General features: G+C 41.6%; 1 protein-coding gene across 1 annotated transcript in view; it reads right to left on the reverse strand.

Moving 5' to 3' along the window:
* Positions 1–413: 413 nt before the first annotated feature.
* Positions 414–24,846, reverse strand: part of klhdc8b (kelch domain containing 8B) — a 131,941-nt gene continuing 107,508 nt past the window's right edge. Inside the window, 2 exon segments of the mRNA XM_029436073.1 lie at positions 414–1,197; positions 13,395–13,496. Of these exon segments, the coding sequence (XP_029291933.1) occupies positions 1,001–1,197; positions 13,395–13,496 (299 nt within the window). The 3' untranslated portion in view covers positions 414–1,000.

Consider the following 24,846-nt stretch of genomic DNA (forward strand, 5'->3'; position numbering starts at 1 on the left):
CTTTTTTTCAGCCGCTCAGAGAGTTCCTTGCCATGAGGTGCCATGTTGTCCAGCATTCAGAGAGAATTGTGCCCAAAACACCAAATTTAACAGCCCTGCTTATCATTTACACCTGAATCCTTGTAACACTAACGAGTCACATGACACCAGGGCGGGAAAACAACATCATTGGGCACAATTAGGACATGTTCACTATGGGGTGTACTCACTTTTGTTGCCAGCTGTTTAGACATTAACAGCTGTGTACTGAGTAATTTTCAAAGGACAATAAATCTATACTGTTATTCAAGCAGCACACTGACTACTTTAAGTTATATCAAAGTTTCAGTAGGATAATGTTATCCCCTGAAAGGATATAACAGAATATTTGCAAAAATCTAAAGGGTGTACTCACTTTTGAGATATACTGTATACAACACTGCAACAAAAAGAGAAAAAACAGAAAAATACATTTACTTTCACAGAACGTCTCTATCTAAAACTCAATCGTTGTTTCTAAGGTCATAGAAAAGTGTCTGAGCTTGCTGTCGCAGCAGCAGGGGGAGAGCGACGCTGCCGCAAATAAAAGATACAGATATGGCCCTATCTTCCTATAATATCCAGAAAAGTACCCTGCTTTTATTCTGAAAAATGCTTAACTGTTCAAAGGCGTGTTGTTTCTCCAGACACCATGTGTGTGTGTCTTGTTTTTTGCAAAAAAAAAAATTCTTATCTGATTTCCCCAGTGTAGAAAAGCTGTCAGTTTTCTGTCCTTGCCAGTTATAGCAGCCGGCCTGAACGTCCTTTGTCTTGTATTCGTCCAGCTCAGTCACAAACGGTCTCTGCAGTTGAAAACGCTTGTTGAATGTCAAAAACTTACATCCCAGTGTACAGGAGGAAACCATCAATTGGACATAAAGGTAGAAAAGTATCTTAGTCCGATCTGTGGATCCACTTCATGTGTTTATACACACACATAAATAAAATATGCCGGTTTGCACTCCTGCGTGACTCCTCCGTGTCACACTGTCTCCGGTAAGCAGAGGGCTTCCACTGCATTACTGGGTCCCTGGGCGACTCCGCCAATGACAAAGAGCATGCTGGCTGTTTGCAGGAGGGCAGAGGAGCAGCGAGCAGTGGGCATGGGCGCCACATACTCCCAGCGCCGCTTCACCGGGTTGTAGCTCTCCACCGTGCCCAACGGCGATGGCTCATTACCTGCAAAATGAAGAGTAACATGTTAGGATGACAGGAATTATGTTTCAAATCCAGCATTATCCAGGTCTTTAATTTAGTTCAGAAAATAATTAGAAAGAAACAAATATTCAAGGTTTAATTTAACTGTCTGAACGTGACAAAGCTAATCTGAGGAAGTCGATTACAAATTACAATTGAGTTTAATGAATTTGAATAAAGTTTTGCTGTATTTGAATTCTATATCTGAATATTTGTGAAACCCTAAAAAAATAAATATACTGGAAAAAACTTTTTGAAATTGCACAATTTAATACTTAATACTGACATTTTTGAAAGACCACATTCATTAATAAATTAAGTAAAATAATTCAGAGCTATGAATTGTTGGCTTGTAAACATTTCAATAATGAGTGTGGTATTCATTGCCTAATGAGATTAAAATATTTATGGCCATTGTTTGCTTCTATTGTGGACACACATGCACACACACCCTTCAAGATAACACCTTCTACAGCAAGGTGATGGAGATAATCCTTATGAACACACTAAAATAATCAAACTTTTTTTTTTAAATAGCTTTTTTTTGTGTGAATATTAGTAGTATCAAAGAATAAGGGACTGCTACAATATATCAAAGTTGTGTTTACAGCTTCCCCCAAGTCACCAACATTAGAAAAATACTGACTATTTGCTAATCCACAGGAGATACATATATAGATTTTTTGGCCATGTTTAAAAAGGATTTACAGAGGAAATATTCCGATAGTGTACATCCAGCACTATTCTGCTAGATCTATGTTTTCTTCTGTCAGTATGAACAATAACTTTTGTGTTTCCTAATTTGGAATCATTTACTTTGACTCATTGTCAACATTAATTACCTGCTAACTCCCAGTTTAAAAATAGCAAACATTTCTGTAAACGAAAAAAATCTGTATTCCCCTTGAAAACATTTTGGTCATTTAGAAAAGCTTACTGTAAAAGCTGTCAATCAACGCTGAATGTATAACTGTTCTTTCACATAACTTAATTAAACAGAGATGCACTGATATGGAAATCTTGAAGGATATTCATTTCATGTACGTTACTAGATTCAGCATGTGCCAGAAGGCTTATGGAAGAATATTATCTATAAGTCTCACCAAGGATTTCTCTCCTTTCTAAGGTCTGCTGTGTGTTTTCTTTTCCTCCCACGTTGTCCCTCTCTTTTACCTCAGGTACAATGTTCACTGTCATTATACATCAGCCAGCACTAAGTTGTTGCCGTTTCCATGGAGACCGACGTCACAGCGAGTCCCTAAATGATATGGACTGATGAGTGCATGGTGTGTGTTTGTGTGTGAGTAAGGATGACTATTACCATCATTTTTGTTAGAAGAACAAAGTGACGGTGCCGAGCCGGCCTTTTAAAAGCACTCAGCGTGCTCATGCCTCGGCTCCTTTATCATGTTTTATGAAGACACACATATGCACCCAAACGTGTGACTGCACACACAGTAACATACTGCGTGCTAGGCTTCCTGCCTCTGCTTTGATTCACGGACCACAAACGTCATGTCAATTCACCAGCCGCTCCTCTCCTCCTCCGTTCTGCTCCCTGTCTCTTCCTGACCTCCATTCCTCTCCTCTTTACTTCCATTACTGTTTGCTGTTATCTCTTTTGTCTCTTCTTGGCTTTCTCCATTAAATTGAGGTCTTTTGTTTTTTTAATTACTCATCTTTCTTATACTTAACTTCAGACCTAGTTCTATTCCTTTCTTTGAAACTATTTTCTTCTACTGTATCACTCTTAACCCCAACTGATCTATCCTCCCCTGCTCTCATTTAAGCCTCACTTTTTTCTCTTTGATGCCACTCATCTCAAATTGTCTTCCTTTCGTTTGCTTCTGTCGCCCCTCTAACTCTAAACCTCCATTGCCCTGTTCTTAGTCTCTCCTGCTGTTTTCCTCCTCTCACCTCCTTACTGTTCGCCTTTATTCACACAGTGCTAGTGCATAAGCTACACCACATACAGTACAGCGATTGAACCTTTTTGTTTCGTTACACAGCAAAATGAAATAGATATTAGAGAGGGAATTATGACCTGTTTAACTTCTTAACAAAAAGCAGAATGCAAACGGTAATAAAGGAGTGTATATTGAAGTTCATGATTATTTACCATACATTTTTTTTACCATGGTATCGAATTGGTATTGAGAATCGTGGAATTTCACTGGTATTGGTATCAACTACTACATTTCTGGTATCATGACATCCCTACGCCTGACCACACCTCAATATAAGACTGACAACACCCATGGGCACAGATAGGCGCAAGTACATTTGCTACTTACACAACGTTGGCGTTGGAAGCATTGTGCGTTGTGCGTTGTGCGTTGTGCGTTGTACGCTGCGTTGTGCGCTGCGCTGTGCGCTGCATTGTGCGCTGCGTTGTGCGCTGCGTTGTGCGCTGCGTTGTGCGCTGCGTTGTGCGCTGCGTTGTGCGCAGCTCTGCGCCGCGTGTACAATAGGTCCCTCAGAGATCTATTAGAGGCCTACTTGTATCAGTGAAAAGGTAAAGCTGGAAACAGACCTTAAGATAATAGAAACCTAGAAGACTAGACACAGCACAAAAAAACAGTGTCCACTGATATAGACACATGGATCGACATAGACACGGAGATGATTAGAAAAACACAGTTTTTCAGATGCTCCTGAAGACAGACTCTGACCTCAGCTAGACTCCCCCGCCAGAGAGACGTATGCTAAGAGTCCACAGGATGATGTATTTGAAATGCTAAATGAACAGCAGTAAGTGAGTTGAGCAGTGTGGCAACAGGCAAACAGCAAAAGAGTGAACAGAGCACAAGTTCACCGCCATGATTAAAACCATGCATTAGATTTACATGATGCAGTGAAAAAAGCATGCCATGAGTTTAGCTGCAGACTCCAGTTAGCTGCCTGAGCTTCACTATATGGACAAAAGTATTGGTCCACCTACACATTACACCTACAGGAGCTTTTATGACATCCCATTGAAGTTATAACAGTTTCCACTCTTCTGGGAAAGATTTCTATAAGATTTTGGATCGTGTCTGTGGGAATGTTTGCCCATTCATCCAGAAGAGCATTAGTGAGGTCAGACACTGATAATGGACGAGAGGGCCCGGCTCGCATTCTTCGTTCTAATTCATCTCAAAGGTGATCAATGGGTCAAGTTCTTCCGCACCAAACTCATCACACCATGCCTTTATGGACCTTGCTTTGTGCACTGGGGCACAGTCATGCTGGAACAGAGAAGGTTCTTCCCTAAACTGTTTCCACAAACTTGCAAGCATTTCTCCAAAATGACTTGGTAAGATGAAGCATTAAGATTTCCCTTCACTGGAACTAAGGGGCCTAGGCCAACCCCAGAAAAACAACCCCATAGCATTATCCCTCCTCCACCAAACTTTACAGTTGGCACAATGCAGTCAGGCAGGTAACGTTCTCCTGGCATTCGCCAAACCCAGACTGGTCCTTCAGACTGCCAGATAGAGAAGCGTGATTCGTCACTCCACAGAACACGTTTCCACTGCTCCAGAGTCCAGTGGCGCCGTGCTTTACACCATGATGTAAGGCTTGCATGCAGCCCGCTCTGTAACTTTACATGCTTTGTGGCTGAGTTGCTGTGGTTCCTAAACGTTTCCACTTTACAATAATACCACTTACAGTTGACCGTGGAATATCTAGGAGAGAGGAAATTTCACGAACTGACTTGTTGCAACAGTGGCATCCTATTACAGTACCACGTTTGAATTCAGTGAGCTCTTTAGAACGAGCCATTCTTTCACACATGTTTGTAAAGGCAGACTGCATGGCTAGGTGCTTGATTGTATACACCTATGGCAATGAGACTGAATGAAACACCTGACTTCAATGATTAAGAGGAATGGCCCAATACTTTTGTCCATACAGCGTAGCTTAATGCCATTCATCTATATTAAAAAACAAGCAGCAACTAGATCAGAAGGCATGATTCAGATCCTTAAACACTACACTGTAGGCAATTGCTGTTAATTTACAACACTAGCATTGTGGGATTGTCCATTTCAAGCAACAGCACAGAGACCCTAAACAGTTAGTAACAGCTAATGTTCTAAGTTACAGTACACAGAGGGAATATTGAAGCTAGATAAAATAATACATTGGCTTACTTTTAATTCAAATCTGTTTTGTCAAGTCAATTTCGGTAGTTAAAAATAATTATCAAAAACTCGAGGGACCTTCTTCTGGCACGTCATTTGGAAAACGCCATTTTTTCCAGAGGTGAACGAGCTTGTGGCACTTTGAAGTACATGTGCTACACATCAACAAGAAGGACTGCTTCATCTGCATCGATCGGGTTGAGCATCTACAAATTAAATGGTAACTAAGTATCTTTCATCAGTATCTTATTCATAAAGTTAGCTTTACCAACCATATTTGAAATCAAACTGTTGACATTAACTTGGCCCCTTGTTAATAGCTGCAATCAAAATGAAAGGCACATTTATGATCTTAATTTGAAATTATTTATGAGAGATGAATCACTTTTAATTGACATTTGTGATAATGATCGTTTAATTAGATCCTGAATTGTAACTATGATCATTGATCATTCTTCTGATGTATAATAATAATGATGATTTACCACCATGATGGTTTGCAGAAAGGTAAAGAATAAGTGGAACAGACGCTACAAATATCCACAGCTGTGCACAACGACAGCTGCTCGGGCACCATTGGAGAACCTCACAGTCGGTGTACTTTTTTTGCCGTATTTCTCCTCGACAGGTCTAATGAGTGGTTGAGCGGGCACAAGTATCGATAGGAAAACATATGCTTAAGGCCGTTGCTACATCCATTTATGGCTAACTGTGGAAACGAGGTTTGTGCCTGTGCCCCCAGCTCCACAATGATTGAGGTTAAAATAGAATGAGGTGTATATGCGGCTTAATAAATCTGACGAAAAGAATGCCCAGGCATATTTCTGTCTTTTTGCGTACACACTGTTTTAGTTGTGAATCTACACAGAGTTGTATGCATCTGACCTAAGCTGTATTTCTCTAAATAGTCACAGTTGTTTAAAAAATACAAAAAGTCCCTGAGAACTTTTTATGCAACTTCTCTGTTACGGTCTGTTTTTTGCATTTGCAGCTCCACTTGTCAACTTCTGAAGCTCATAAGTGTCTTTTCTTTTCTGTCTTTTCTGTTCACCTCTCTCTTTCACCTCCTGTTGCTTCTGTATTTACTCAGCGAGACAATAGAACAGCACTTAAGGTCAAAAGGAAGCCACAACAAACCTGCTGTACATAGCGGCATTGCATGCCCTCTATATGGCACTTACTAGATTTTTCAGGTAATTCACAGCACTCATCCTTGACCTTCTTTATTTCTTCCTCCAGTTCTTTGTTCTATGTATGTGCAGTATAAGCTAAGCAAGATATACGTTTTCAGCAGACAAAGTGCAACTCAACATGGTTACCATGAGTCATCACAGCATGGTGAGAGGAAGCAGTTCACACTGGTTAGAGACTAAATGACTGAACATCAGTGCTCAGTGCAAACACTGTACAGACTTGAAGCTAGGAATGACACAGAGTCCTGTGTCATTCCTAGCTTCAAGACTGTACAGTGTTATCTTTAAGTTCCTCCTGACTCTGCTAGTTAGAGCTACTTTTAGTCTGAGGTTGTTTTGCGAATACAGCCCTTCATTAGCCTGTCTTACTGTAATGTTATCTGTCACTTTGCATTAACACAGAATGGCAGAATTAATCAGAAGTTAGTTGCATATAGGGAGCCTATCAATATGTAAAAAAGATAGAGGAATTGCCCTCTGATCTTTTAGTTTTAGCCATATTATATATATTGTATGTCTGTCATTGTGTTATTTCTGGCTTGCAGTTTAGGCCACCTTGAATAATAAAATTCAATGTAATAGGCTTAAAGAAGTTAAAGCCACGATAAAGAAATTGAGGCGCAGATTTAAAAAAAGTATGAATGCATGAAGTTTAGGAAGGATGTATATGCACACTATGTTTATGTGAGCATGCAATGTGTGTGTATGACAAGAAGCATATGTTAGTGTTGTATTTGGTTTGTGTCTACGCATGTGTCTGTGTAAGTGTGTAAGTCTGACATTTCTGACAAGTAATCTGATAATAAAATGAAATTATATGGCTGAGCACATAATTGCTTTGGCCTTCTCTGACAAGTTGCATGTAATCACAATGTGCATGCAGATATCAAGTTGCGCTCATCATAAACTACAGTTGCGGTGGGGTGCAAAAATAAAGAGGCAATGAAGAAGAGATGGACATTCATAGTCATGACACAGAGTGCGTGGGGGGTGAAGACAGTATTATTAGTGTAACTCTAACGGACGCATACACGGATAAATGCACATGGACTTCAATTCACTGAGAAGCTTCATGTGCACAACATTTTTTGAATAGTATAAATGTTTTATTACATTTTTAGTGCAGGAGGGCGATAAAAAAAACAAAGCACCTTTAAAAGCAGGTTTTTTTATTTGAGCTTTTTTATTTATCTCATCTGTTCTAGTTCTTCTTACATAATACTATTATGTGACATTAACATAGCTTTCATTTAAGTTAACCTTTATTTGTTTAAGAAATCACACTGTAATAGCAATTTAAATGTCTACTGTTTTATTTTTATAAGTTTCCTATGTTAAACAAGCCAACTGCCATTTGATGCTAACATAGGAGTGCCGGTCAAATCAAACCAGGGCCAACTGCCATTTCATGTTAATACAAGACAGACGCATCCTGATTAGACTGATTAACTAACAAAAGACAGGACACAGCCAAATGTTTCAAACTGATTAACTAACAAAAGACAGGACACACCCAAATCCTGATCAAACTGATTAACACACTGAGACAGAATATTGAGTATCACCCAATATTCTGTTTACATAACTATTACCTTACAAGCATCGAAGGGCAGTTCGGCTCGGCCCCCTGTGGTTTTTCATCACCATGTCTCCAAACCAAATTGTATAAAATGCCTATGTGTCTTCTTCCAACCTGTGCCCTTCCATAGACTACGCTGTATTCTGTGAAACTGGTGCCATTTGTGGCCACAAATAAATGCACAAAGACAACTCTGTCTCTATCACCATTTATTTGATTTTATATACATCTCTCCAGAATAAAGCAGGAAAAATTCCACAACAACACACACACACACACACACACACACACACACACACACACACAAACACATGCACACACAAAAATACTGATCACAAATAATCTAAAATGTTATTTAATAAATATCAGCAAGTAGAACTATAATGTGAATGAGAATACGTTTGTTTTCCATCCAACCTTTTCATATCACATCACACTGTGTGGGTCTTGAGCATGGCATCCATTGGTTTAAATGTAGTTGCAGCAGCATTAGCATAAAATATATCTCCATAATCTAAAAGTATAGTGCAGTAATACTGTAATTATGCCGACCATTATCTAATTCACAATGAAAATAAATTGAATTTGAATGTGATTAATTTTTTAACTTTTAATGTGGAAGAGTGTGTTTTCAAAATAAATAAATAAAAAAGCATCACAATACACTAATAGAACTTGTTTATCCAAAAAGGGCCAGGATAGGATCCCCCAGACCCCGCAACACACATCTGGGTTAGCCCCGAATGTCTTAACTGGCCCCTGAACTCCTGTCATTGTGCAAAAGTGGCCCCTGGGAAAAGCAAGTAGAGTATCCCTGGTATAGAGGACTATATTATGTTCTTTTTCTGTTCCATCATGAGTTGATGATGATTTTTAGTTTGTAAGCGAGGTGCTCAACATATCTTAAATAACGGTTCTCGTTTTTCTACAGTATTACTAGTACTGCAGGTACCGTCAGGGCTCGAGACTAAAGGTGTCCCGTCTTACGATCATAGAAAATGTGTTTGTGATGCAGTAAACTTACTTATCTCCATTGAGATAATGGATCGGAGTAGGAACTCGAAAGATATGTGCTTGAATATTCCATACATTTTGTATTTTTGGAGTTTAGAACAACCTATAAATGAATTAAAGTCCATAACCTGGAGAAGACCTGGTTTGCGGTAAAGCCAATGGCATACAAGATCTTATCATCAGCATAGAAATGAATATTGCAATGCTTAGCTGGATAAGACATTTATGTATAAAGAAAAAAAGAGACAGGGGTGTCCCAGACGAAGAATTTACATAGTTGAATCTGAATAGTTGTCGAATAGTTTTTTTTTTTATTGTTGTGTGTAGATTGTGTGAATGTGTATGTGTAAGTGTGGTGCTGTCTGAGAGAAAGAGAGAGAGAGAGAGAGAGAGAGAGAGAGAGAGAGAGAGAGAGAGAGAGAGAGAGAGAGAGAGAGAGAGAGGTAGAGAGGTAGAGAGAGAGAGAGAGCTTTAACATTAACAGAGCTATTATTAGTAGGCTGATATTTAAACTAAAATAGACTATATAACATATATATTGTGAGAAACTAAACAATTATATGCAAGTCAGACATTCAGCACCCCTATATAGCCCAAATTGAATGATCCTTTGCTTCATAAACACCACTGCGACGATTCAACTGTGAGATTGGCAATCAAATCAGGTTCCTTAAATCGTCCTCTCTAAATAGTTGGATAATTGTTATCCTTGTGGGAAACCTTTATCAACCATCCAGGTACATAGTTTAAACCAGTTGTGTGTAGAATCATCAAAATAATGAAAAGCAGCTCAAATAATGAAATGTTGTCATCAACAGTATCAAAGGCCCAGGACAGATCTATGAAGAGTGCAGAGCAAAGCTGCTTTATAATCAAGAAAGTTCATTTGTCTACAGTATAATGCATAATATAATGGTTAAATAACTGCATTATAGATGCTCTTTGTGGATGTACTTCCTCTTTTATTTCACAAGTCAAAAGGGAAACCAGCTATGACTCACAAACCAAAAATATCCCCATGGATTAGATGAAGAGCCAGACTCACAGCTGACACTCGAACAGAGAATAATATAACGTATCTACCTCTTTCCCAATCACTCTCCCTCCCTCTGTCATTTTCACATTGGCAAACACACACACACACACGTTTGTGTATCTCATCAATCATTCAATCATCCGTTTCCCTTCTCTCTCTGTTGTCGCCTGCTGAATCTCTAACTGTCTCTCTCAGCAGGACGAGATTGGCGTTTTCCTCTTTTTCTTTCTTGCGCACACGCACATGCACACGCACACGCACACACACAGTCTTAACATATGTCCTTACACATTATGGTCTGTCACTCTGAGCTGTTGACAGAGAAAATAAACAAAAGTTTAAGCCTATGTCTTAAGGAACAATCCAATGACTATTTATGAATATGAATATGAATATGTAAAGGTGTACCATTATTAAACAGCACTGGTAATGCAACTGAGTGTACCTTAAATAAATAGGACCATGATTGAGATATCTGCTAACAAATCTCACAAATGTTCCCATATTGTTCTACACACTATTTCAAAATGTCCCATTCATTCTGTAGAATGGGTCATGTGTGTGTGAATGTACAGAAAATACATCCTTGCAGGAATACATGGCTTTTGAATCTGTCATTCTATAACTACCACACCAGTGTATGAGAATGCATATACTGTATATGTGTGATCGTACTGATGCATGCAGGTGCACAGAAGGGAGAGTAAATATCCGCTTAACAAGCATGTCATTGAGGACAAAAGCTGACCTTTGATTAATTTGTAGCACTGCTCAGTCTGTCTTCACACTATATTTACTTTAACAAATGCTGCTCAGTCAAGGAGAAAATGGAATGTTAATAGAAAATTAATTTGGTTGTGTGTTAGAGCATGTGTGTAGTGTTTGTGATGAATCACACTTCACAGTAGCACTAAGAACCTCGCTGTCGGTAAGGAATTGTATTATCAGATGAAGCCAACTATTAGTATTATGGTAGTTCTTCAATCAACAGAAACAATCAATTGGGGAAATATTTTTGAGTTACTAAGTAATAGTATTGATAGTAATTGCTAGTATTTCTGCAAAAACAAATGACCAGGTAATGATTTCAGCCTTTGCTTTGTGTCTTAGAGAAAGAATGTCATCATAAAAACCAGGAATGGGTTTTTGATTTAAAGGGGCCACCACTGAGGATTACTCAGCCTGTGAAAACATTTCCATAATTTCTTCTCGGAATTTGGAGCGAGTAAGAATACAACCTCTGCTTTGGATTGGAGACTACAAATGTCTAATGGTGTATGATGAAGGTAAGGTACTCTTGATGGACGATATGACCTGTAAGTCAAGTATCACTAGCTGTGAGTTGTTATTTGAAAAACTACAGTTGAGGTGGTTCGGGCATCTAGTAAGGATGCCACCTGGGCGCCTCCCTAGGGAGGTGTTCCAGGCACGTCCAGCTGGGAGGAGACCCCGGGGAAGACCCAGGACTCGGTGGAGAGATTATATCTCCTCACTGGCCTGGGAACGCCTCAGGATCCCCCAGTCGGAGCTGGAGGATGTGGCCCGGAGAAGGGAAGATTGGGGTTCCTTACTGGAGCTGCTGCCCCCGCGACCCGATCCCGGATAAGCGGTAGACGATGGATGGATGGATTGTTGAAAACTACTTTTCGTTGTCGAAAGCTGCCTTCTCATTATGGGAAATGTTCTCTTCGCTCACCGCGAGGTAGGGCAGTACATTTGTTTCTGTGGTTACCTCCCCTGCTTGCCTGTGCCACTTCATACAGCTGTTATCTCATTGATTGCGCTTTGAAAGGTCAGCGGCAATCAAGGTCAGCGGCAATCAAGGTCAGCGGCAATCAAGGTCAGCGGCAATCAAGGTCAGCGGCAATCAAGGTCAAAGTTGAAATTATAAAAAATTCGAGCACAGCGCTCGGTGGCACACCAAGGGTAGCACTGCCGCCTACTTAGGCAACATCGCTCTCTCCATAGGAAAACAATGGCAATGCCAGCGCAGAGCTGTTTTTCGCTCGGAGCATGCAAAGAAAAAATACACCAGATGCCAAAACTATCGCTGAAATTCACTGAAGATTGCGTGCTGTCCTGTGCGAACAGCCCAATTGGTTTGCATGAGCGCTAAGCGGACACGGGCAGCTCTTTCTGAAAATTGCGGGGTGTCCATTGTGATCCGCCGTTAAGTTGACCCACAAATTTAAGGAGAAATCCATAATAATAGAGCTGTGAAAATTTGGAGGGGATCCTAAAATCTGGTTTTCAAAATCTGATTAATTAGAATTTATATTAAGAGCACTCGTAGAGGCTATTTCCATAAGTTGAAAATAATGCGTGCCATGATTCGGATCCACTCCAAAATGTAAAGGGTTCTTCTTTGGCCAATAATTCCAACAAGTTACATGAAAATCAGTCCAGTAGTTTTCCCATAATCCTGCTGACAAAAAGACTAATCAACCAACAAACAAAACATTACATTGCCTCTTTGGAAGAGTTAAAAATGATTGCATTACTCAAATGACAATAAAACTTAATAGAGGTGAAAAAATTACAAAACATAGCAAGTTGATTAACAGCTTGACTGTGTTTTCCTCTGTGCACAGTTGTGCTTGTGTCTTCACTGTCTCACTTCCTCTACAGACAAGCTAGCAAAGATGGAAAGCTGACTCCACTGACTCTTTTGGCCATGTCCACCGGTCATGTGACCCTCACCTTGCAGGTCGTAGTGGTCTTTTAAGAGGCTCCCAATAAGGGACGCTATTAAATTACATTATGGGAAAGGCAGAATCCAGCCATTTTGAAGCTTGTCCATACTAGAGATTTTTTAAAATCAGGATTTCTAGGCCTCTGCTACATTTGGACAATTATTTTTTATTTACCTCCAGAGTAGATGAAATGAAGTAGGAAATATGTTTAATAACCAGTATGATTATAGAGTTGTTTCCTTCAAAGCAGGTACTGCATTTAGAAAGCATTAGGCATTTTTTTATGTAGTACTCCGGCTGAGATGAAACACTAAACCTTAACACTGATCAGAATACTTTTATATATCACATATCCCATTGTAAGGTATGTCCACTACAAGACAAAAATAGCTGCAATATTGGAAATCAATCACGGGATGACTTGTATTCTTGTTCTGTCTCTCTTCCCTTTTCTTTCCTCCTCGGGTCAAAGCACAACGCTTTATTTAATGACAGAAACAAACACACTGAAAAAGGGAAAGGAATGGAGGTGCTGACCTAGACCACCAGCTGCAATTACCCTTCCTCCCAGGCATCCTGCCACAAAGTCAGCCCTCTTCTCCCTCATCCTGGACGTTCGGCTGGGTTTGATCCAGATACCTGCCAGAGGTAAGAGGACATACTGTCAGTCATCTTGGTCCAGATCAGTCAACCACAAGAGAAAATAGAGGTTTCTTAATGGCAAATCATTTTAAAGAAAAAAAAAAACAGAAAAAAACAACACCCGAATATTTCATTTCAAAACAATGGGCATTAATCTGCTGCTGTAACATCCTCCACTCTTCTGGGTTCAGGCTTTTCACCCGATGCTGTAACCTGACTGCAGGGATTTGCTCCCATTCAGCCAGAAGAGCATTAGTGAGGTCCAACACTGATGTTAGCGATAAGGTCTTGCTTACAGTTGGTTTTACAAAAATCTGAACAAAATCTAACAAGAAAAATATAAAACTGTGATTCCAAAAACTTCTCAACATGAAATGAGGAACATATTCAAATTGTAAAAAAATATGTATGCAAACTACATTTCCTTTAGTACAATGTATAAGTTAGAAGCACTACAGCCTGAGACCAAAAGAACACAAAAGTAGTAATTGTGCTACACCAGTTAGTGTCGTCTTAATGTTCATTTTAAATGGCACAGTACACCCCAATAAAAATGGGTGATAGATTTTAGGCATTAATCGTCGTAATTGAAACAAAAAAGGAAGCTAAATGAAAGACTGGACAAAGATTGTGTTTACTGGATACCCCAAAACAGAACTGTGGCTGACTCACTACTTAAAGGAATAGTTTAATATATTGGGAAATGTACTTTTTGAGAATCAGATGAAAAGATCGATAGCACTCATGTCTATTAGGGGGTATCAATGTTCTCACCTTCCTCTCGGCAACACGCTTATAAGTGTGCTCCCCATAATGCTGAATAATTTAGTTTTACTTGAAATAATGTGTTTTGCGAGAATTTTCAGTTTATTTGACTCAGAAAATGCAGAGTTCACAATCCTTGAATTGGTTATATTAGCCTTTGTTTTTGGACGACTAAACAACAACAAATTAACGAATAACAGAGGATTTCACTGATAGACAAAGGGAGAGAGCAGAAGTTGAGAGAAGATGGAGAGGAAGAGCGGAAAAAATAAATGGAGTGCATTATAGAGGGATCTGTATTTGACAGCACAAGGTCCGCCTCAGGACCTCCTTCACTTCCCACCTTCCCCATCCCAATACGCACTACCTAACAGCAGATCACATTTCTATATTTCAGAGAGTGAAACATAGTGACACATCCCTTTTCCAACTCCTTCTGCAAAGAGCTTGGCGAGGGAAATGAACTGCAAATTCAGGCAAATGCAACAAAATACACCCCAGCACAAGTATTAAGAGTGTGCCGCATAGACGTAATATAATTAATGCGTTACGCTGCAAAGGATCAGATGCTAAGTACCCATCAATGTGGATTGCAGTACTTTTCTTGCCGGCAGTGCTGCAGCCGACCAGTTTTAAATGTTGGTTTTTCACCTGTGGATGTGAAATATGGATGTTGAGAGGTGAGGAGGACATTTCACCCCTCATCCCAAATGGAAATTATGCCCGACAGCACTGAGCATTGTAGGTCTAAACCATTGTGATTTGTTCCATTGCAGTGTTTTCTCCACAGTGTTGAGGCAGTTTTCATCTACAGGGATTCAGGCTGCTCTGTGGGCCTGCTGGGCTGTTCCTGTTCATTGATCCAAATGCTAACCATCCTGCTTTACAGCGTCGACATGCTAACATTAGGCTTTGACAAGGAAGAAGAATGCGTGTTATAAAGAAAACAATATCTCTGGTTCTGCTGCATCGATTTTGCTATACTTTTAAATTGTCCATCTGGCATCCATCAATGTTATAAAAGTGCAATGCTAAATTAAAAGAGTGTTCTTTTAAATTACCACAAACACTCAGTACAGCTGAGGTGGATGGGGATGTTTTTGGAGGTATTTAATAAAATAAAATAACTATGTTTGTTACATAACTAAAGTTACAGACGTAACACCATGTGACTCACTGAGGTAGCGTCACAAGACACAGCGAGTGTTCTAGTGGTACGGCTTCCAAATATAACACCAGATGGTTGTGAGTTCAACACCATTGTGCCCCTGAGCAAGGTACTTAACCCTGAGCTGCTCCAGGGAGACTGTCCCTGTAGTTAGTTCACTGTAAGTCTCTCTGGATCAGAGCATCTGCTAAATGACCTGTAATGTAAAAGCGTTGTAATAACTTTTGAGACAAATGTTGTTTGACCCATCCACCCAAGCCCCTCAGGGTTTCTCTGACTCCCTCAGGTTCAAGTTGATACTCACCTAGACCAAGAGGAGCAGGCCGACCTGGTCGCCTTCCTGTGGAAGTATTATCGAAATAAACAACACCATGGATGAATCCAAGAAGCACTTAAGGAAGCAGTGGAGGACATTGCTGGTGGGTTAAGGGGCTTCTGCTCTGCTCGTCCTACCAACATAGCTACCCTGACTGGGATAAGCAACCTGAGAGTAGTTGGAGATATCAATCAGGGGGTTGGGAGAAGACAATTATTGTCTTTTGACAAAACAAAAAGTTTCTTTTAACATTGTCTAACAGGTGCAGGCCACGAAATGGTCACCAGAGAGCAGTTATCTCACCTAACAGAAAGGTGTGTATTTGTAAGTGTACCCCTACTGCAGCCAAGTCTCCCAGCACTGGGAAAACAAACAGACTGCCAATTTCCACTTTGCACGAATCACTGAGCATGGAAGAGTCCAGAGAGAAAGCTGATTGTGAAGTGTCATTACTTTAACAACAATTTGGTTTTGGAAGGGTGCTGTTGTACGTCCATTTTTAAAAATGTATATGTATAACATAATAATAATAATAATAATAATAAAAATTGCTACGCATCAGTAGCCAAGAGAAGTTAAAGAAAACACAGAAGCACAAGAGGATAAAAAAAAAAGCCTCATAAAAATAGTTCAACACATTTCCAAAGATGTTCAGGAAGCAAATACAATTAGTCATTTAGATTGTTTGACAAACAAGTAGAGGAACATTTTCGAGATAACACAATTGGGTTACAGAACTGCTGCAGTGCCGGCTGTAGGGAAAAGTAGCTAAATGGTAATCTCTCAGTCAGAGGAGGGGAAGGCAGAGCCACGAGCAGCGTACTAATAGATATGCTGGCTGCAACAGATCAGCTATTCAGCCATGGAAAATGCAAAGGACAGATAACATGCAAATAGTGCAGATATACGGGAGGAGAGAAGTGAGGAGTTGAGCTTTCAAACAGGCATGCAAGCTTGTAACTTTTGCTGTTTTCCTCTTCTTCCAGGTGCCGTCTGTAGATAAATTGGCAGAAATAGCCATGACAGTGTTGTTGTGTGTTCACTTCAACCTCTGTATATTTTCTCTGATTGGTTAATGCTTATTTTTATATTAACAAGGCATCAACAACATCATTGCCACATACCGTAGCATTCATAGTCTATGTATATGTTTCCACTTGAGTTTAAAACCATGACCGTTGACCATGATCAATCCTATAGACACCCCTCTGTTCCCGAGCCAGAGAAGTACCATTGTGTCATTTAGCACCTTAGAAACCTGGTTATTTAGGCGTTAATGAAATTATCAAAACTTGGGGTAAACCTCAGAGTTAAAACAATACTCCACAGAATGAGCATCACACTTAATATTGTTGGACTCGCAATGGATAGTTTTGAAAATAAAAACATTAAAAATTGATACAGCAGAACCAGAGATAGTCTTTTTCATTCCACACATTATTCTGCCTTGTATATGTAAATATATTTTGATGTGCACTTCCTCGGGTCTTCACGTACAGCTAGGGACTTGTATGTTGTGGTAATCACACTTACAACCTGTTAAATACATTGTTTATTAATCCAAGCTGCTCTACAGAGTGATTCTTCAGAATCAGAAATCCTTTATTAGTCCCATAACGGGGAATTTATGTTGCTACAGCAAAAGCAGATGCTGCTGCCCCAGCAGACCACTCCATAAAAAATGGCTGATGCCACCACAGAGTCAACGAAGGTTTAAGGAGTTCCCCTTGCTGTCCCTCTGTACAGAGCAGCAGAGTTATCTGACCAGTCCAGATTTTACAATCTCAATGTCCATTCCCAGGACGTTCATTGGTGTTGGGGGAGAATGATGGACTTTTTAATCTGCCATACTCCCTCACCTGCTTGCATGGTGAATGGAAATAAGCCTGTAATTCAAGATTCAAAGAACCTGCTCTGGTGATGGGACGCAGGGAAGTGGCTAATAAGCCCTGGCTGAAGAGTTTTTTGCCTGAGTGGCTCAAAGATCTTTTGAACAACCCTCATTGACAGCCTGCGTCCAAATCGGCTATGCGCCGTCCTGTTGGCATTCAGCAGGCTAGCCAGCACCGTGTAAAACTTGGGATCATGAGACTTCTGCTCCAGCCCCTGAACCATTACTTGAAACTTGCCTGGCCCGGGGAGGTCCTCGAAGTCCCTCCAGCCGCTCCACACGTTATGTCGGCTCAAAGTCTGCTTCTCTGCCTTAGTATCCGCTGCCCAGCTCCTGGGTCACTACCGAGCAGGTTTGTGTCCCTGCGTCTGCAGTCGGAAGCCCATAGTTACTCCTTGATCTTGCCGCCGAGCTGTGGAAGACCCCTGATTCTGAACCTGCTGCCGAGCCGTGGCAGACCCCTGAACCTGTTGTTGCCGCCGAGGCGCAAAATACCCCAGTGGTTCCACCCTTTGGTCCTGTCTCCTCTGAGCCAAATAAACTTTTGCCCCAACTGCTAAACCATCCCCCAGAGTTTCCCTGCTCCACCTCTGTCTTGTCCCCAGACAATAGGCCTGGGGAATCTTGTGTCGACACTGTCCAGCTACCCCTTCTTGGTTCCCTGGCCCCTTTCTTCCTGAATATGAATATAGAATTCAATACATCATGTTCATTTTGTAAATTACGGCCCCATTAAGAGTAACATAGAGAATACAGCAGATTGATTGACAGGAACTTTAACACTTTCACAGTATCAGCTCATGAAAAGTTTATTGTAAGATTTTGGTCCCTAAAAATGTTTTCTTCAGCTGTACTTTGCTCCACTATCTCGTCACTTCTGGTTTTAAAAAAACAACATGACCATGGCCGAAATTCCAAACTCGAGGAGTGAACCATTGTAGAGTTTTATCAGAAAAATTACATTTGGAGAATTTTGAAAAACGGCCCTGGACATATCGAGGGGTGAGAACCAGAGGGGCGCAAGTGACATTTTGGGCAAATATTTGTTATATATATATCAAATGAAAGCTCTTGATGAGCTCTTTATATTGCCAAAAGGGAACATGTGAATTCTAAACCAATCCAGAGTTATTAATCAAAAACCAAAAGACCTAACACTGAACAATTCGGGGCCAAAAGGTCGTAAGTGCACCTACGCCCTTTTGGCCCTGAGAAATGTATTATGGGTAAAGCCTGTGGATAGCACTTGAGTCAAAATGGCTGACACCACATGTAAGCAAGCTAGGTCAACCATGAGAATAAAGCTTTTTACTGCTGAAGAAGCGTTACTAATGTTATATCAAGATGCAGAAGAGCTTGATGAAGAGAATGAAATAATCGAGGATTCAAAGTCAATGCTGAGTGACAAAGGTAAGCTAAACAAGGTCAAAGCTAGCATTCTAGCTGGCATCTAGCTAGCAACTAATGGTATGTTTCATCATAAAAAATATTAAATACATTTAAACTATATTTTTCTTTATCTGCATATGTAGATCTTGAGTGTCTTGAAAGGCACCCTCAAATATAATTATTATTATTATTATTATTATTATTATTATTATTATTATTATTATCATGTAAGTACTGTTTGAGCGCCAGAAGAGAGAGAACGCAGATAAGGGACAGCCAGCCACTGACAATGGAGGTGACGATTGGCCAGGCACAGGACACAGAGAATATAGTGACCCAGACACAGATCCCAGAGAATGCAGGTACAGAAAATTACAGCGAAACTAATGAAGAACATGTAATCCTGATATTAGAGCCAGTGAGTGTTGATGAAAGCAGAGATGAGATCCAGCAAAGGGGAAGGAAAAGAAAGAGAGATCCTGATAACTGGAAAAGAAATGCACGTAAAAGACTGCGGAACTCAGGGCAAAGACATGTGAATTCAAAAAACATTTATGTCCCAGGAAGAAGAGTCAGGGAAAAAGACTGTTTCCTGTCGTTACAAATGCAACAACAATTTCAGTTAGAAAGGGAAATGATTTTCGATCAGTTTTGGAAAATGGGAGATGCAGCCTGTCAGAAAGACTTTATCATTATCTACTTTACCAAATGAGAGTGTGAGAGAGAAATGCTGTGTGCATGTCACATGTGCATTCTGACACAAAGCCTCTCACAAGGCTTGTCAAGCAGAAAGCTACCAAGAGACAGAGCAAACCCTTCTCCCATACAAAAAGGAAAACTCACATACAGCATTTTTCACTGCTGCTCTAACCTATTAGAGGACAAATGAGCCGTTTTGAGGTGGAAATGCTGCCATTCATCAGCACTCATGATTAATTATATTGCCTGAGCCAAGTTTGGGGCAAAGAAATAAGCAAGCAATAATTCACTTTGGCCAACAATCCTCTTGTTCCTGGACTAACTGACGGCCGGGGCTGCACACACACTCAGTGATGGTGTGTGAGAGCTGGCGAGTTGAGTGACATGTGGAGCAGATGTGTCTGGTGGACTCAGCTGGAGGAGAATAGAGTGTGTTATTTAAAGCTCAGAATCAATCCCTTTCTTTCTCCTGTTTCACCCTCCCAGACACCACCACTTCACTGTGTACCCATCCCTTAGCTCAATAAGACACGTTTACACACATTTAAAGGCCACTCTAAAATGTGCAGTTTATTTTGTATTCGGACCAAAACTAAATCTATCTAACTATCTCTCAATTCTCAATTGTCTGTCACTTTCCTTCAATCACCGTCTCCCTTTCTCTCTTTACGTATCGCTTCAAATCACCCCGTTTACCCCACTCCCTCCCTGGTAAATGCTGCCTGTTGAGCAGTATCTACAGTTTCCAGCATTATTTTCCGTTTTGTAAAATGACGAAATGAGCGTCTGGAAAACATATTTTTGCATCAATTTATATCATCGTATCTCCGTTTTTACTGGGTCGATTTGCATGAAACAAAGACTGGCAGAGAGTTTCAAGCCTGTACTTTGACATAAGCAGCCGGCAATGTTGGCCGGACTGTTGATTTGATGTGGCGCTGGTTTGAACAGGTCATGTGATCTGATCAGGCCGGCGTGACAGTCGACTCCTAAGGGTTAAACAAACTCGGAGTGAAAACTTAATACACACAACACAGCGCCGGAGCACCTAGCGTGTCTAACAGAGGAACTCTGACAAGATACAAGATACAAAATATGTTAGAGTCTCGGAACCAAGCAACGTTGTACATAGGTGGCTGACAACACCAGCCCCGACTGCCCCTTCAATCAACATCCAGGTGGGAGGAGATGAGCAGCTCTGCGGCCAATCAGGGGCCAGGGACCACACATCCTAATTACCATAAATAATAGGGAACAAAGGGGCATACACAGAACTACCGGGAAGATTAACGAGGCAGACGGCACTGGCCGTGGCCATAACACGCACATATGTTGAGACATGTTGCAAATAGATGCACATGCACGTAAAGACACAGGTGAGCAGATTCTAATATGCATGTGATGTGGACACCAATACGCACACCGATATCTCCCCTATGCATACAAAAACTCTTACACTCTCTCTCACTGACACACACACACACACACACACACACACACACACACACACACACACACACACACACACACACACACACACACACACACACACACACACTACATCTGCCAAATACTAGGATACAGTTCCAACCCATCCCCCCTAATTTCCAAATGTCATCACAGGTAGAAGTGGGAAGAAATTGGCAAGGAAATGAGGCGGTAATGACAGCAGGCCCTCTCTGGAATCACATTCTGATAGATGGACATTGAATATTTCAGACAGAAATCTGACAGCTACACTGCATTTGATCACAATCCACAAGCACCTGGAAACAGTCAGAACAGTCAGAGATGCCTCCCGTCTGGAGCCAGGCCCAGAGGGAGGGCCCGACAGCGAGCGCCTGGTGGCCGGGTTTGCCACGGAGCCCGGTCGGGCCTTCGGGTTATGGGGGGGAAAACTCTGACTGTTGTTTGTGCCTATGCCCCAAACCGCAGTTCTGAGTATTCGGCCTTCTTGGAGACCCTGAATGGAGCCCTGCAGGGGGCTCCAGTAGGGGACTCTGTAGTCTTTCTGGGAGACTTCAACGCACACATGTGAAACGATGGAGACACCTGGAGAGGCGTGATTGGGAGGAAGGGCCTCCCTGATCTAAACCCGAACGGTCGTTTGTTGTTGGACTTCTGTGCTAGTCACGGAATGGCCATAACAAACATCAAACAAACAAGCTATGGAGAACAACTTTCGGTCGGCACCAAGGTGCTTCTGGAAAACCATCCGGCACCTCAGGAGGGGGAAGCGAGGAACCATCCAAGCTGTGTACAGCAAGGGTGGGACCCTGCTGACTTCAACTGAGAAGGTTATCGGCCGCTGGAAGGAGCACTTTGAGGAACTCCTGAATCCGACTAACACGCCCTCTATGGTTGAGGCAGAGCTGGAAGCTGATGGGGGATCATCGTCAATTTCCCTGATGGAAGTCACTGAGGTAGTCAAACAACTCCACAGTGGCAAAGCCGCAGGGGTTGATGAGATCCGTCCAGAAATGCTGAAGGCTTTGGGTGTTGAGGGGCTGTCTTGGTTGACACGCCTCGTCAACATTGCGTGGAAGTCTGGGACAGTGCCTAGGGGTTGGCAGACCGGGGTGGTGGTTCCCCTATTTAAAAAGGGGGACCAGAGAGTGTGTGCCAACTACAGGGGTATCACACTTCTCAGCCTCCCTGGTAAAGTCTACTCCAAGGTACTGGAAAGGAGGGTTCGGCCGGTAGTCGAACCTCTGATTGAAGAGGAACAATGTGGATTCCGTCCTGGTCGTGGAACAACAGATCAACTCTTTACTCTTGCAAGGATCCTGGAGGGGGCCTGGGAGTACGCCCATCCGGTCTACATGTGTTTTGTGGATCTGGAGAAGGCGTATGACCGGGTCCCCCGGGTGATACTGTGGGAGGTGCTGCGGGAGTATGGGGTGAGGGGGTCACTTTTGAGGGCCATCCAATCCCTGTACGCCCAAAGCGAGAGTTGTGTCCGGATACTCAGCAGTAAGTCGGACTCGTTTCCCGTGAATGTTGGCCTCCGACAGGGCTGCGCTTTATCACCAATCCTGTTCGTGATTTTCATGGATAGGATATCGAGGCGTAGTCGTGGAGGAGAGGGGTTGCAGTTCGGTGACCTGAGGATCTCATCGCTGCTCTTTGCAGATGATGTGGTCCTTATGGCATCATCGGTCTGTGACCTTCAACAGTCACTGGATCGGTTCGCAGCCGAGTGTGCAGCGGTTGGGATGAGGATCAGCACCTCCAAATCTGAGGCCATGGCTCTCAGCAGGAAACCGGTGGATTGCCTACTCCGGGTAGGGAATGAGCCATTACCCCAAGTGAAGGAGTTCAAGTACCTCGGGGTCTTGTTCGCGAGTGAGGGGACAATGGAGCGAGAGATTGGCCGGAGAATCGGAGCAGCGGGGGACGGTATTACAGTCACTTTACCGCACCGTTGTGACGAAAAGAGAGCTGAGCCAGAAGGCAAAGCTCTCAATATACCGGTCGATCTTCGTTCCTACCCTCACCTATGGTCATGAAGGCTGGGTCATGACCGAAAGAACGAGATCACGGGTACAAGCGGCCGAAACGGGTTTTCTCAGACGGGTGGCTGGCGTCTCCCTTAGAGATAGGGTGAGAAGCTCAGCCATCCGTGAGAGACTCGGAGTAGAGCCACTGCTCCTTTACGTTGAAAGGAGCCAGTTGAGTTGCTTCGGGCATCTAGTAAGGATGCCACCTGGCCGCCTCCCTAGGGAGGTGTTCCAGGCACGTCCAGCTGGGAGGAGACCCCGGGGAAGACCCAGGACTCGGTGGAGAGATTATATCTCCTCACTGGCCTGGGAACGCCTCAGGATCCCCCAGTCGGAGCTGGAGGATGTGGCCCGGAGAAGGGAAGATTGGGGTTCCTTACTGGAGCTGCTGCCCCCGCGACCCGATTCCGGATAAGCGGTAGACGATGGATGGATGGATTACAAAAATAAAGTTTACTTTCCTTGACAACACCTTTTAAAGTTTGCCATGACAAAAGACTGAGCTAAAAACCAAGCTGTTCTTACTGCAATGTGGCTTTGTATTGCTCTCTGTGCTGCAGTAATGGCACTCTTTTCATTTCTGGGCTTAAGAACCCACCCTTGCATTTACGACACTCTCTCCCAAAGAGAAACCAGTAGAAGTATTCATATCCTTTAAGTAAAGTAGCCATTACAAGTTAGAGTCCTGCATTCAAAATATTCACTAGGTAAAAGTACATAAGAAACATTAGCAAAATTTACTTTATGTAAAATGCAAAATATCTGTCCCCAGTGAATATTATATTATAAATAATGATATTGCGTGATTGGATGTTTTTTTTATTACTGATGAGAAGTTTAAGTAGAATTTGCTATTTACGTTTTTTTATGCTGTCGGGTAGTTTAATTTATAACACTGTGTCATATCTAAGCCAAAAACCACGCCGCTGTCGTAATGGCCACCTTCTAGTTCCCCCTCAGACTAACACTGTTAGCTCTGTCAGCTAGGCGCCGGCAATCCCCATGTTGAGAGCTGTGTGGAGGCAAATCCTTAATCGTAAATATACTCTGAATTTCATATTTTTCTTTTTTTTTAAGTAGCTCAAACATGTACTTAAGTACACTACTTGAGTAAATGTACTAGAATCTATTAAATGTATTAAATTGCAGATATATTTTATATCAATGTCAAAATTAATTTAGGAGTATATAGATAATTAAACAGCAAAACAGAAATATAATTAATAAAGTTCATTTTCTTAACTACTAGTTCAAACAGACAAGAGAGCCTAAAAAACACCCTTTGTTACAGATACTGCATTTAACCCTCGCCTTCTGTTGAAAATGACCACAGGCGTAGTACAGTATCTGCATTCCTTGTAGGTATCATGTACGTTAGTAGTGCACTATATCTATCATTTGAGAAAAGGCTGATATGAAGATTACCATTATAATGGAACACAATCGGGTGTAGTTCGTACCTATTATAAAATACTTATCCGTCTTAGATCTCATGAATTCCACTTGTGAAAAAGTACAATACAAGATAAATTGAAACAATATCCACATTATGAGGATACAATTTCACATTATCTAATCTAGAATGTATTACATTACCATTAGGTATTCCACAAACACTC

This window comes from Cottoperca gobio, chromosome 7, assembly GCF_900634415.1.
Source record: "Cottoperca gobio chromosome 7, fCotGob3.1, whole genome shotgun sequence".
Lineage (NCBI taxonomy): Eukaryota > Metazoa > Chordata > Actinopteri > Perciformes > Bovichtidae > Cottoperca > Cottoperca gobio.